Here is a 15,534-nt window from a genome sequence, read left to right as displayed (position 1 = left end):
AGGAAAAGAACAGCAGCAACAATCTATGGAGGAAAACTTATTTTACTGTAATATCGGAATACTAGATAACACAATATTTACAATTTAATTGAAATTGGGATTAATAAATCAGACAAGATGAGAGAGAGAGAGTTCCCAGGACCGATTCAAACCTGAAAAGCTTGGAACGGCTAGGAAAGCACCCTCCAGCACCCACTGCAAGGCAGCAAGAAAGCACCCCCCCCACCCGGTAGGGCCAGATCCCGTGACTTCTGTAACGTACAGGGATAGGTACCTGGAATTCGGGCAGTGACACTTTAATACACCATACACTACATGATGTTTTGATGTGGAATACTGAAACCCAAAAACAAAAAAACATAGAACCATGACATTTTTCAATGGCTGAAACACAAGCTCGTAGAGGGCTCAAACGTAACTCAAAGTCTTGATGTTTATTAACCAACTCATTTATAAGGGGTTTTCTTTCCCCTCTGCCATACATTGCTGCAAATGTACTGACGTACCTTTCTGGTGCAGTCTTTGTGAATGTACGCCACATATTTGGTGTACACCTGGCTCTCTCAGGATCATGCTCTTGGTCTGGCTCATCAGGAATGAAATCGGGGCTATGTAGTGTTTCCACCACAGCATATTCTCTCAAATAACGGATGCCTTCTTCCATATCAGCCCATTTTGCCACTTTATACCTAGGAACTGAATTTCCTGGGCAGGTCCTTTCACTTTGCAAAGAATGTCAACGGTTTATGGGCTGGTTCAGCCCGGTTCCCTGACCTGCCTGTAAACCGTTGACATTATTTGGTGGAGAATGTGGGCATCAGAAGTCAAACCCCCCAGTGCATTATATAATGTTACGGTGTTGAATACTGATAACCAAACATCATAGAACCATGACAAGTGACAAGTGGGTTCAACAGTGAGATTGTGTGCACCCTCAGCAAGTTTGCGGATAGCACCAAGCTCTTTGGTGTAGTCAACTGCCCTGAGGGATGGGATGCCATTCAGAAGGACCTAGACAGGCTCAAGCAGTGGGCCCAGGAAAACCTCATAAGTTTCAGCAAAGCCAAGTGCAAGATCCTGTACCTGGGTCACAGCAAACCCTAATATCAATAGAAGCCAGAGGATGAAAAGATAGAACATAACCCTGCCAAAGAGGACCTGGGAGTACTGGTCAATGGTAAGCTGGACATGAGCCAGCAATGTTCTCTCGTAGCTCAGAAAGCCAACCATATCTCAGGCTGCATCAAAAGAGATCCTGCCCCTCTACTCTGCACAGGTGAGACCTATATTGTGTCCAGATTTGAAGTCCTCAGCACAGGAGAGACATGAACCTGTTGGAGCGCATCCAGAGGAGGGCCACAAAAATGATCCAAGGAATGAAACATCTCCCCTATGAGGACAGGCTGAGAGAGCTGGGGATGTTCAGTCTGGAGAAGAGAAGGCTCTGGGGAGATCTGATAGCAGCCTTCCAGTATATAAAGGGGGCTTTAAGAAAGAAGAGGACAGACTGTTTAGCAGAATATGTTGTGATAGGACAAGGGAGAATGGTTTCACACTAAAAGAGGGGAGATTTAGACTGTATGTAAGGGAAAAAAAAATTACAGTGAGGGTAGTGAGGCACTGGAAAAGGTTGCCCAGAGAGGTGGTGGATGCCCCATTATTTCAGACATTGAAGAAAAGACTGGACAAGGCTCAGGGCAACCTGATTCAGCTGTAGATGTCCCTATTCATTGCAGGTGAGTAGGAATAGATGACCTTTAAAGGTCCATTCCAACTCAAATGATTCTACAATTCTACAGTATGACATTGTACCAAACAATAAAAACTCAAGAGAGTTCTCCTGGAGGTGCTGCTGTTGCTTGGAAATTGTCTGGGCATTGATCAGTTCATGGTGAGCAATTGGGTTGTGCATTATTTGTTTTGTGTTTTCTTTTTGTTGCTACTGTGTTGGGTTTTTTCCCTTTCCCTTTCCCTTTCCCTTTCCCTTTCCCTTTCCCTTTCCCTTTCCCTTTCCCTTTCCCTTTCCCTTTTGGTTGCAGAATTATCTAGGTCTATCACTGTCCATGACAGGGGGACAGCAGAATCCAGAATCCGGAATCCCAGGGGTCAGCCTTGGGTCTCTCCCGAGGCTCTTTGCCATAGACTCCAAGTGGCACCTTTCTCACCAGCAACAGTGTAAAGGATGTTCTTTACACCCTGTCCCATCTGCAATGGTCCCAGGGCCGTGGCTCGAGCTATCTCCTGCTTAATTTTCTCATAAGCCTGCTGCTGCTCAGGGCCCCATGTAAAATTTTTCTTCTGCATCACCTCATAAACGGGGCTCATAAACCTCATAAACCTCATAAACCTCATAAACGAGGATGTAGTTTGGAACATGCATTCTCCAAAATCCCACTACGCCCAGAAAAGACTGTCTCTCTTTCATGCTAGTGGGTGAAGACATAGCAGTGATTTTGTTGATCACATCCGCTGGGATGTGACGATGCCCATCTTGACACTTTATATGTAGGAACTGAATTTCCTGTGCAGGTCCTTTCACTTTGTTTCACTTAATAGCGAAACCAGCTTGCAGTAGTATTTTGACTATTTGGAGTGTTGATGGTTTACGAGCTGGTTCAGCCCGGTTCTGCGACTAATGGGGCATGGGACCCATGGATCCCGTGGACCCATTTCACGCTCCTGAAAAGGAGATAGGGAAAGGGGGAAGGGTAGGGTGATGACTGATGGGCCTAAAAACAGAACAGCAGCAACAATCAGAGGAGGAAAGTTAATTTACTAACTATGATATCGGAATGCAAGATAACAGAATATAATACAATATATAATTGAAACTGAGGCTAATAGATTAAATAAAATGAGATAGTGTCCAAAATTGAAGGCCTTACTCTGAATTGAAGGGAAAACAGCTTGGGAGCACACCCACACACTGCCAGGCAGCGAGAAAGAGAGTAAGTCCCATGACTTGCCAGGAGCTTTATCTTCCCTTTGTACGCAAAGTCCTCTGGGGTATGTAGTACTTCTCTTCTGAGAATCAGGTATTCGGAAAATTGGCAGTCCATGGAAGTAGGGCATTAACTCTTTAACTCCCAGTGCTTTACATGATGTTATGATGTGGAATACCGATAACAAAAATCACAAAACCATTACACTTTTCCTTTTCATTTTCATTTGCCTACTGAAGGGTATACTGATAGGTATTCCTTGTTGCCATTTAGAAACTTACATTTTCTTTCTTAGCACATGTTTATATGCAAACATAAGTAGATTTTATTTGGCAATTTATTAGTTAGAAAATTATTTCTTGCAATATGAACTAATACAAATGAGAATGAATAGCTGTTCAGAGGTACTGCCTTCTGACAAAGAAAATCTTGAACTGTTAGTCTATCTAGCTGCTATTTCACTTGTAACTGTTTATAATGATTTTTCCTTCTCTAAGGCATTTTAAAAGTTTGTTATCAGTTTAAACTTAGTTGTGTAGTCTTTTTCCATTAATGAGTGAAGCTTTTCATTTAATTGTGCAAATTTAAATTCTATGCTTAAAGGCACAAAGTAAAATTGTGTGGTTGAACATGCACATAAACATGAACAGTATTTTACCTTTTCTACTTTAACTTTTTTAGCTTCAGTAGTAATTTAGTTTTATTCGGTGAAGTTGCCTTACAATGAAATGTGTAGAAAAACAGAAAGACTTGATCAAGAACTAGAGTTTCAGTATGTGTTCAAGTTTCTTTGTAAAATTAGAACCAGTTTTGCAAGAGAATGCCTCTTAACTAAAAGAGTTTAGTATTTCTATAATAATCTATTAACCGAGTTAGGAATATGAACTGCAGGCTGACCTGCTTGATAAGCTTAAAGCATCAAGGAAGTGAAATTTGACAAAAGATACTGTGGAACTCTGGTAAGATCTTCATGTAGAATGAAGGTCTGGAGGAGGGATAAGCTACTGAATTAATTATGCTTTTATTTTAATGGAGTTATGATTACATCTTCAGTATTACTAGTTTTGTATGCTGTTTTTCATTATTTTTCATTGTTATTTAAGACAGATTGTGAGATTTTACTGGTGTGATTTCAATTTGTCTCTTTTGGAACTTAATCATATGTAGACTGCTCTGTGAGCTTTCATTGTTCATGGAGACATTTTTCTTTGGTTATTGTCACTAATCTAAGGATGGATGTTGTTTTCTGCAAATGTTTTTTCATTTTTTAGCTGTTGCTTTTAAACATGCTAATTCTGTATATTTTACTGACAGTTAAATTTAGTGCATTGTAACCAGTATTTAATCCAGAAATTTATTTTAGAATTAGCTAACATTCTTAAAAATGTTAATTAGGCAACCTTCAAAATATCATGTTAGGAATGAGTATGTATATCATAACATGCTAAAATACATATAATATACATTTACCATTTTTACCAATATACTGTTGCAATGCTCATGTTTTTTACACTTGTATTCAAAACTGTTGGTTAGTTTTATTTTATTTATATATATATATACTTTCTTAAACTGAGTAGAATAAAACTTGTGTAATGTTTTAGTGGTTTGAAATTGTGAAATAGCTTTGATGACTGTTAATCTGAAGAACTGATATCACCAGTGAAAATCTTTCCATGGAAGTTGCATTAAAAAAAACTGCAGAAATGCAAAAACTATATTTAATCTATTTTCTGCTTTAAGGAATATCCCTTATACTGATTTTACCTTGGCGTATCATTTTTCTTGTGCTGTACTAAATAGAAATGTTAGAAGAATATTGTTGCTGCCATGTATCTTTAAAAACAGTTGAAATCAAAGGTGCCTGGAAGTGAAATTTCCTTCAAGTGACAGAACAGGTTAGGGAAAACAAATGCCTTGAAGAATTTGTAAGCCACCACTAATATTTCCACTGACTTCTCCCTTCTAGGGTAAGGGAATTATATTTAGTGTGCTGCAGAGAGGAATGAATTAGCAAAGTCATAATATTGTCAGGTAACATTGCTCTTTGAGACCTGATTTAGGGTTTTAACAAATGAGTTTTGATGTTCATTGTTATAGCAGCTGAAATAGTTCTTTTGGCTTAAGCAAACAAGGTTTAGAAACTACTATTATGAAAGCAACTGTATGCAAAATGTTGAAAGTGTTTAATTTTCAGTGTGTATTTTTTTCTTTTTCCAGTACAGAGTAGAATTGTGAGTATGTCCTTGTTTAATATTATGTTTCTATCTGTGTACAGAAAGCATAGAAACAATGTGGGACCAAGCAAACCTATTTCTCAGCCACGAAGAAACATTGTAGGCTGCAGAATACAGCATGGCTGGAAGGAAGGAAGCGGACCCATAACACAATGGAAGGGCACAGTTCTTGATCAAGTTCCTGTAAATCCTTCTCTCTATCTTATAAAGTATGATGGATTCGATTGTGTGTATGGACTAGAACTGCACAAAGATGAAAGAGTTTCAGCACTTGAAGTCCTTCCAGACAGAGTTGGTAAGAGTTTTTTTCCTATATATGTTGCCATTTAATAGTTAATGCTCTTCACTAATTTCTCCTGATTTTCTCCCAAGATAATATCAGAACATTTGGATTTTATTAAATCACTTTTTGTCACATTGCAAATAATACAAATTTTCACACTGTAAAGTTCAAAGTTTACCCTATTAATTACTTATTTCTAAATGGAATAAGATCTTGCTTTTCTGCAGAGATCAGTAGCAGTCTCTAGAATGGGGTTAGGGAGGACCAAACTCAACACTTTTATTAATAATTTTATAGAGCTGTTTTATATTGGCCTCCCTTCCTTCTCCCTTACAATACAAATATTGAAAATATAAACATTATTAATTGCTATGGCCTATATTGGTCTCTCTTTACCTTGCATTATGATATTTTGATGAACAGTGGTGATAAGAGTGTTAACATGTCAAAATAATTCTTGAAGTTCTGCAGATTTATTATCTTCAGCTCTCTGGAATGGACACTATTTGTTATGTATGTGAATTGACTAACTTCCAAACAAATTTATTTGTGAATTTGGATAAAGATTACTTTTGATGAAGACTTGCATCTGTATTTTTTAATTAACTTACTTATGTACTGCTGTCATTTCAGCTTCATCTCGAATTAGTGATGCCCACCTGGCAGACACAATGATAGGCAAAGCTGTGGAACATATGTTTGAGACAGAGGATGGCTCAAAAGATGAATGGAGGGGGATGGTCTTGGCTCGAGCTCCTATTATGAACACATGGTTTTATATTACCTATGAGAAAGATCCTGTCTTGTACATGTACCAACTCTTAGATGATTATAAAGAAGGTGACCTTCGCATTATGCCTGATTCCAGTAAGTTGGCTGGTTACTTTTTTCCTCTGGAAAGTGGCATCTCTCTTTGTATTCTTGTTTGGCTTATGTTTTATTTATGGAAAAAGAGAGCTGACAAACAAGGGCCTTGATTGTTATTCCCTTTTATATATATATATATATATATATATATATATAGTACTCTCCCTTCACTTAATAAGCACTTCTCAGAGAGACGATTTTGTCTTTAAAATGAATTATTCATTAGATAATTAGTGCTATGCAATCATAAAATCATAGAATAGCTTGAGTTGCAAGAGACCTTAATGATCATCTAGTCCCAACCTCCCTGCCACGGACAGAGATGCCACCCACTAGATCAGGTTGCCCAGGGACCCATCCAACCTGGTCTTGAGCACCTCCAGGGATGGGACATCCACACCCTCTCTAGGCAGCCTGTTCCAGTGCCTCACCACCCACTGAGTAAAGAATTTGTTCCTAACATCTGATCTATATCTCCCCTCTTCTAGTTTAAAACCATTCTCCCTTCTCCTATCGGTCCATGTAAAAAGTCACTCCCCTTCTTGCTTATAAGCCCTCTTCAATTACTGGAAGGTCACAATAATGTCTCCCCTCTGGACCCGCTCTGACAGTTGCAGTCTTTCTTGTGCTGAGGGCCTCAGACCTGGACACAGTACTCCAGATGGGGCCTCACAGGAGTAGAGTAGAGGAGGACAATCACCTCCCTCACCCTGTTGGCCACCCCTCTTTTCAGCCCAGGATACAGTTGGCCTTCTAGGCTGCAAATGCACACTGCTGGCTTCCGTCAAGCTTTTCATCCACCAGAACCCCCATGTCCTTCTCTGCAGAGCTGCTCTCCATGAATTCTTATCCCAGTTTGTATTCATGTCTGGGACTGTCCTGATCAGCTGCAGCACCTTTCACTTGGCCTTCTTGAACCTCATTCTGTTTACATGGGCTCAATTTTCAAGCTTGTCTAGGTCCCTCTGAATGGCATCCCTTCCTTCTGTTGTATCAACTGCACCACTCAGTCTGGTGTCATCTGCAAACTTGATGAGAGTGCACTTGATACCACTGTCCATTTCGCCGACTCAGATGTTAAACAGTACTAGTCCCAATACAAACCCCTGAGGGACACCATTTATAACCAGCCTCCACCTGGACACAGAGATGCTGACCACAACTCTCCAATTTAGAGATAAGGATGACGTGGGACCATGTTGAAGGCCTTACAGAAGTCCAGGTAGATAACATCATGTCAAGGTTTTGTTTTTTGGTTTTCAGTATTCCACATCATAACATCATCTAGTGCACTGGGAATTAAAGTGTTAATGCTCCAATTCCAGGTACCTATCCCTAATACATTACGGAAGTCATAGGATCTGGCCCTTCCAGGTGGGGTGGTCTCTTACTGCCTTGCAGTGGGTGCTGGAGGGTGCTTTCCTAGCTGTTCCAAGCTTTTCAGGTTTGACTCGATCCCGGGAACTCTCTCTCACCTATTTTATTTGATTTATTAGTCTCAATTTCAATTAGATTGTATTATATTGTGTTATCTTGCATTCAGATATCATAATTAGTAAAATAAGTAAAATAAGTTTTCCTACATAGATCGTTGCCGCTGTTTTTCTCCCTTCATAGAATCATAGAATCACAAGGTTGGAAACAACCTATAAGATCATCTAGTGCAACCATCTCCTCATCATCATTGCCACCACTAGCACTAAACCATATCACGCAGCACATTGTCCAGACGCCTCTTGAACACTGCCAGGGACGGCGACTCCACCACCTCCCTGGGCAGCCATTCCAGTGCCTGACCACTCTCTGAGATAAATAGTTCCTCCTTATGTCTATTCTAAACCTCCTCTGTTACAACTTGCGGCCATTGCCTCATGTTCTGCTCGTTGCCTGGGAGAAGAGGCCAAATCCCTCTTCACCACACCCTCTCTTCAGGAAGTTGTAGAGTGCAATGAGGTCTCCCCTGAGCCTCCTCTTCTCCAGACTAAACAATCCCAGCTCCCTCAACCGCTCCTCATAAGACTTGTGCTCCAGACCCCTCACCAGTTTTGTTGCCCTTCTCTGGACATGGTCCAGGACCTCAACGTCTTTCCTGTAGTGAGGGGCCCAAAACTGAATACAGTACTCGAGGTGAGGCCTCACCAGTGCTGAGTAGAGAGGGACGATTACCTCCCTGCTCCTGCTGGCCACACTATTTCTAATGCAGGCCAGGATACCGTTGGCCCTCTTGGCCACCTGGGCACACTGTCGGCTCATGTTCAGCCGAGCATCAACCAACACCCCCAGGTCCTTCTCTTCTTCACACTCATCCAGCCACTCATCCCCAAGCCTATAACGCTGCATGGGGTTGTTGTGCCCAAAGTGCAGGACCCGGCACTTGGCCTTGTTGAACCTCATCCCATTCACCTCATCCCAGCGGTCCAGCCTGTCTAAATCCCTCTGAAGTGGGTTCCTTGAGCCCAGCTCCCATCTCCCTATCTCTTTTCCCTTTTACTTCCCATTTTGTGGGGCCGGGGGGGCCCCACGGGCCTACTGCCCCCTGTCACGGGCATAGATTGATCTAGTTAACTCCATGACACATCAGTTGGTCTTCCCTTCTCAAATGATGCCATCACTTCATCATAGAAGGCCACCAGATTCAGATAAGTTGTCTATCCTTGGTGAAGCCATGCTGGCTATTGCAAATCAACTACTTGTCTTGTATGTGCTTTAACATTTATTCCATGGCCTCCTCAGGCACAGAGGTGAGGCTCACTGGTCTTTAGATCTTTGGGTCTTCCTTTCTACCCTTCTTAAAAATTGAAGTGAAGTTTCCCTTTTTCAAGTCACCAGGGACTTCACCTGAGAGCCATGACTTTTCAAATATGGTGGAGAGTGGCTTGGCAACTACATCAGCAAGTTCCTTCAGGATCCTGGGATGCATGTTGCCTGACCTCATACACTTGTACATGTTCTGTCTCATTATGCCATCTTAGACTTGCTCTTCTGTTACATTGGGAGGGATTTTGCTCCTCCAACCCATGCCTAGAGGTTCAGGGATGTGAGAGACACGAGAAGCCTGACTACCAGTGAAGACCAAGGAAAAAACTTGTTGAGTACCTCAGCCTTCTCCATGTCTGTTGTGGCCAGTTTTCCTTTGTCATTTATCACAGAGGGTCCACTCTCCTTATCTTTTATCTTCTGACCAATATACTTGTAGAATCCCTTGTTATTTTTCACATCCCTTGCCAATTTCAGTTGCATCCGTGCCTTGGCTTTCCTGATCTCATCTCTACACATCCAGACAGCAGCCCTGTACTCACTCTTCCTAGGCCATATGTCCCTGCTTCCACTGCCTGTGCATTTCCTTCTTACACCTCAGTTTGACCAGCAGGTCCTTGCTCAGTCATGCCAGTTTCCTGCCTCCCCTACTTGATTTCTTACACATGGTAATAGAGAGCTTTTGTGCTCTAGGAAAGGTGTCCTTAAATGATTGCCAGCTCTGTTCAGTTCCTTTGTCCCTAAGGACAGTTTCCTAGAGTATTTCTCCCACTAATCCCTAATTCTTTAAACAGCTGGAGGCCGGGTATTCTGAAGTTCAGGGTCCTGACTTTGGTCTTTTCCAGGCCCATATTCCTTGAGATTGTGAACTCAACTAGGGCATGGTTGCTACAGCCCGGATTGCTTCTAATCTTAAACTCTTTAATGAGTTCATCTGCATTGGTGAGCACCAGGTCCAGTAATGCTTCACCTCTGGTTGCTTTTTTTAATACCTGGACCAGAAAGTTATCCTCAGTGCACTCCAGGAGTCTACTGGTTTGCTTACAGACTGCTCTTTTGGTTTCCGGACAGACATCCAGCCAGTTGAAAATCCCCCATCAGGATGAGAGCCTATCAGTGGTTGTCGTAGAGCCTATCAGTTGTAGTTGAAGCAAGAAGGCCTCATCCACAGGCTTCTCTTGATCAGGCAGCCTGTAGTAGACCCTGATCAGACCCCAAGATTTCCTTCATTGGTCCCATCACTAATTTTTACCCACAAGCTCTTAAGTTGTTCATGGCTGTTTCTCAAAGGCAGCTCTCTGCAATCTATCCATTTCTTAACATAGAGGGCAACACCTCTGCACCTCCTTCCATGTCTATCTCTTCTGAAAAGCTTGTAGCCCTCAATTGCACAGTAGAAATATTAAAATTCATTCATTGAGTTTGAGACTGTCTTCCTTCAGATGTGTCACTGGTGATAAATACTCTGATAGCTGAGTAAACAGGTGGCACTTATTTGCATAACCTCTAAAGTAATGGTAGGCTTTTAGACTTTTTTTCCAGTCTAACGAAAAGCAACATATCTGTGGCTTGAAAAGAGTGAACTCCAAATGGAAAAAAAATGTCCTTCCCACTCTTAAAGAAACAAATAAAGCTCTTTCAGAGTTGGCATCTCCAAATAATTTGTTCTCTGTAAAACCTTAAAAATGATTGTAAGGTATTTTAAAATTCTGCTTTGTTTTCTTCGACCTTTAGAAAAATAAGGGAAAGGCCTATATGCTTTCCACATTTAAGAATTAATTGTTTTTAATGTGCTCTTTTTTCCCTTGAACTCATCCTTCTATTTACCTCTGTTTCTAAGAGACTCCAAAGTATGAGCTACCTTTCCTGAATTTGGATCTTTTTCAGATAATGTGAATTGTGTCCTTAAGAATACTTTTGGCTAGATTTTTACCAGAAAAAAAATATATATTATATATAATATATATATATTATTTACTAGAAAAGCAAACAATATAGTTAGACTTCAGCAACAGTATTCATTTCAGTGGGGAGTTAAAAGGCCTTTTAACAGCTTTATTGATTAAGGAGGTAACACTTAGAAGATGTGTTTTTGTTACAGTGTCATGCTTACATTGACATTTTGAATACAGTTTGTGGGGAAAGGGAGGTCTAGCATTCTGGCTTTTTTGTTAAAGAAATTCAGCACCTTGTTCTGCAGGGGGCTTAAATTCAATTATCTACAAATATGTTCTGTAACTAGTGTGTGAACCTTCATGTCAATATTTATTTTTCTAGCCAAGTAAAGTGATATTTTTGACTTCATAAAATTGAAGATAGCATTACCTTAAAGAAAAACTGAAACTGAAAAACTGAAAAACTGTTTGAACAGTTCATTTTGGGCATGCTCTGCATTTTAAACTTGCGATTATAACTTGTAAAGAAGATTGTAGTTTTCTATACTGGAAAAAGAAAAAACATAAATGTCTCTCAAAGGACATTATATTTTTGTATTGCAGATGATTCACCTCCAGCAGAACGGGAACCAGGTGAAGTTGTGGACAGCCTGGTAGGCAAACAAGTGGAGTATGCCAAAGAAGATGGATCAAAAAGGACTGGCATGGTAATTCATCAAGTTGAAGCCAAACCATCTGTCTATTTCATCAAATTTGATGATGATTTCCATATTTATGTCTATGATTTGGTGAAGACATCCTAGATATCGTCATGAAATTTTGCCAAATTTGTGGAACTATTAAATGTAAAATTTGTAGACACAGACTTGACTGCTTTTCAGTTAAACAAAAGCTTAAATGTCCCTGTGAACTCGCAGTCTCTGCTAGCAAACCTGTTTTGTTCTGAATGTTACAAACATTTATGTGAATGTGACAAATTTTGCATAAGAGAACTCAATTTCTTGATGAAAGTCAATATATTTGGGTAGGAGGGAGTTAAAAGCATAGAACAGCTGCAAAATCAAGCTGTGTAAAGTCAATCTAATATTGTAATCTAATTGTTTTCATAGATTTTTAACATTTTCTTCAATGTTACACTCATCTCTTCAACTGCCACATGCAAATGTAGTTTGCTATTTTTATGTCTTCTTTTGTAACATTACAGTTAATTTCTTTGCTGCTGGCAGTCCTTGTTTTCCAGGTTGAGTCAGAGGTGACTTTTCTCAAAGATTTGAATGGTTTATGAAGCAGTAAGGAGTGCCTAACCCAAGTAACATAAATTTACTGTGTTTCTAGGCTTTTTTTTTTTTTTTTTACATTAAGCTTTTTAAAAACTTTCAGTACATGGAAACAATTGTGCATTTTTAGTAGTCACGGGGCAATAAGATATCAAGTGTTTGACTTATACACCTTATAGAGACAAAAAAGCTACCTTCAATCCTAAATGTTGTACTTTCTTTTGTTATACACATTTCTTAGCAAAACCCAAGTACTTGGTGCCACAAGTTTAACAGTATATATACTACTTAAGAAGACTTCAGTCTATGCATTGTCAATCAGTAGTCTCTCATTTAATGTTAGAACCTACCAAACTGGATATCTGTCTGTAGACTTAAAAGCCTAACCATAGTTAATGTTTTACATGGTAAATACAATCTCAAGGGTGGAGATGGAGTCCTCTTACTTTGAAGACCTCCTTTAGAGAAGAAGTATTTATTGCCTTCTACTCAGTCTGCAGACGATTCTGTTTGAATCTCACACCCAGAGGAGCGGGATTCGAACCCATGCCTCCACAGGAGACTGTGACCTGCAGCCTTCTTGCTTTTGTTCTCAACCATCTTGGTTCAAGAATATATGTTCCCAATATATTGTTTTTCTGACTTTTCCATGTAAGGAGTGTCCAAAGAAATCTACAGCTTAAACCTGTTGTTGCCTTTTGTGGTGTACTTGCTTAGAGGTATGTTAACATGAATTTCATTATATGAGCACTAGAGTTCTGCATGCTAGTGGTGTACTATCTAATGGAAGCTATAGGCAGTCTCAGTGGTTCAGTCATCTGCATTAGACTGTGGATGTAAATAGCAGCCAAATCCTTTCACAGTTTTAATCTTGCAAGATGGTTGTAAATCGAGGTTAGGATTTCATTATTTTTTAAGTTTAGCAGCTTTTAAAAGCATCAGAATTGCAACAAGGCAACAAAATTGCACAGCAACAAAATTGTTGTTACTTTAGAGCAGGACTCTACAAGCTTCAAAGTACAGCTTCACAGTAATACAGTATGTGAAGACAGTTACTACTGATGGAAAGAAGGAATGCATAGATATATACAATCTTATGCTCTTAGTGGAAGGATTCAGTAGAGGTGCTATTAATCAAAGATCAAAGGTTTGACCTCTATTTTTAGTATTCTTGATATCAAAGAGTCAGTGGTTTAAGCCCCTTTCTGTCCTTTTCCTGATTTTATATTTTAGCCTTAAGGCTTGTGCTTCATTATGCTGTTGAATGGTAATACCATATAAATATGATACCTTAATTCTTTGTCTCTTGCTACTATATTACATTCTGTCCAGTATTTCATCATGGGCAACCCAAGGCAGGCAATTGTATTTCAGTTCACAGCTTCTCAATCCAGTACTCAAGCACTAAGTACCTGAGTTGCAAATTTTCCTTCTGTTTTGAACAAAGCGAGCAGATTTGCAACACAGTGCTTTCATCCTGCAGATCTGTTATGTGCTTTCTATTGACTCTTAGAGTCCTGCATGTAAATCTTAAAGCTGAGCCTGGCTCCATGAGCCCCAGTTGATATTTGTGGCACAAGAATGAGTGAGTGTACTGATTATACACAAGATACGTTAATAACTTGGTACAAGGAATTTTGGGCTATATGTCTAAGGAATGCTTTGAAATAGCTGAGGTTTAGGTCTACTGTAACATTTTTAGCATTAGGCTTGCATTTGTGGGTTTTATGCAAACCATCCTAATATATCAGGTATTTTGATAATTAGAATATAATCTATAAAGTGTCAAATTTCTGGTTGTTTTTATATGTCACTGTTGTTTGTTACACAGTTGTTTTTTGTTTTCTTTTCATATTTTTTCTTAAGGTTTGGAGTTTTGGTTTTTTTAATTTGTTTGGTAGGGTTATTTTTTTATTTTGTTTTTGTTTGATAGCTTAAGAAACACATTTTTGAGGCTTGAGACTGATTCTACTCCCTGACATCTGCTTTGGGCTTTGTTTTAGGCTAATGCTTCAGATCTGCATGCAGTGCTTTTGTTAACCTGGTAACTAATTGTTGACCCCTTGTTCTAGAGGTTCAACATTGCTTTCCAAATTTATCATAGAGCTTGTGATGGCACATTACATGGATCTTTGGATAAAAGTTATTGGCCTCTCTAAAACCTGCTGTAGTATTGTTGTATATTGTGTGCGTGTGTGATGTCAAGCTGCCATGTAAAACTTTTTAAAACAAAAAAAAATTAAACCTGGGCCATCCTTCTCTGCATGCTTAGAAAGTTAGAACATTCAATGTAACAAACTAAAGTTGCATGTTATAATGTTTAGATTTGGGTTTTGTTCTGTTTTTTCTTTCTTTCTTTTTGAGGGGGAGGAGGGTTCATTTTTTTGTGAATTTGCTTATTGTGCTGTTTAAATGGTTGTTAGTAGGATTAAATGCACTGGTGAGGCAAACATAGTGCCAACAGAAGGTAATTTTCCAGTTGTATATGTCATACAGCATTTGAAGGGATCATGTATTCTGTTCAAGAACAGAATCACAACTGATTAGTACAACACTACTTATTTTCTTCTTTTGAATGGCAAACCCTAAACTAAGTTGGACTATGTGAAGACTGAAACACTTTGGAGAAAGTCTTACTTATTACAATAGGTAGAAGCCTTCTTTAAATTAATTATTTTAAAAGCGAGGCTTTATTTTCAGACAGAATATACTACACTTGTTTCAGGGGAAAAAATGGTAAAAACAGTTTTTGGTTCCTTGAAAATGCTGTGCTTTTTGTATTTTAGATCATTCATTAGTGCAATTTGGATGGTTCTTGGTATGTGTATAGTACAGATGTCTTTGTATTTACATTATAGAAATAGGTAATGACTTCATCTTTAGAACTCAGTTTCATTATTTTTACTTTATTTTGAACAATTTAGACAGTTCCCTGTTTTCTGCATTTATAAGTATGAATACTTTAAATCTGTTACTTAATTCTGTAAGTAATTTTTATAATTATGATGTAACTCTATCCTTAAAACATTTAAAATAAATCCTTTATGTGCAACTCATGACTGCAAAGTTTGCTTGCATGAACAAAATGTAGTGATGTGACTTCAGGTTGTGAAAAGGCAGTTTCTTTCGGTTTGTTTGGGTTCTTTTTTAGTTAAAAACTACTTAGTATATTGATGTTGAGTCATGTATGCTGGTATAAAGCTTTCCCCTATGAAATAAGTTTCCTTACTGTTGGAAATATCCAAGTAATTTTGTCAGGACGGTATCTCTGATAAA

General features: G+C 39.1%; 1 protein-coding gene across 1 annotated transcript in view; it reads left to right on the top strand.

Annotated features, from left to right (window-relative positions):
• LOC122167221 (spindlin-W) overlaps positions 1–15,314 on the top strand; it is a 38,969-nt gene extending 23,655 nt beyond the window's left edge. Inside the window, exons 3-5 of the mRNA XM_042831670.1 lie at positions 5,221–5,474; positions 6,096–6,329; positions 11,585–15,314. Of these exons, the coding sequence (XP_042687604.1) occupies positions 5,221–5,474; positions 6,096–6,329; positions 11,585–11,784 (688 nt within the window). The 3' untranslated portion in view covers positions 11,785–15,314. The remainder of the gene's footprint in view (positions 1–5,220; positions 5,475–6,095; positions 6,330–11,584) is intronic.
• The last annotated feature ends 220 nt before the right edge of the window (positions 15,315–15,534 follow it).

Source organism: Centrocercus urophasianus, unplaced genomic scaffold (genome assembly GCF_019232065.1).
Source record: "Centrocercus urophasianus isolate 14NV4802_14NV808 unplaced genomic scaffold, USGS_Curo_1.0 seq_1030, whole genome shotgun sequence".
Classification (NCBI taxonomy): domain Eukaryota; kingdom Metazoa; phylum Chordata; class Aves; order Galliformes; family Phasianidae; genus Centrocercus; species Centrocercus urophasianus.
This window is presented reverse-complemented; position numbering and strand designations above follow the sequence as displayed.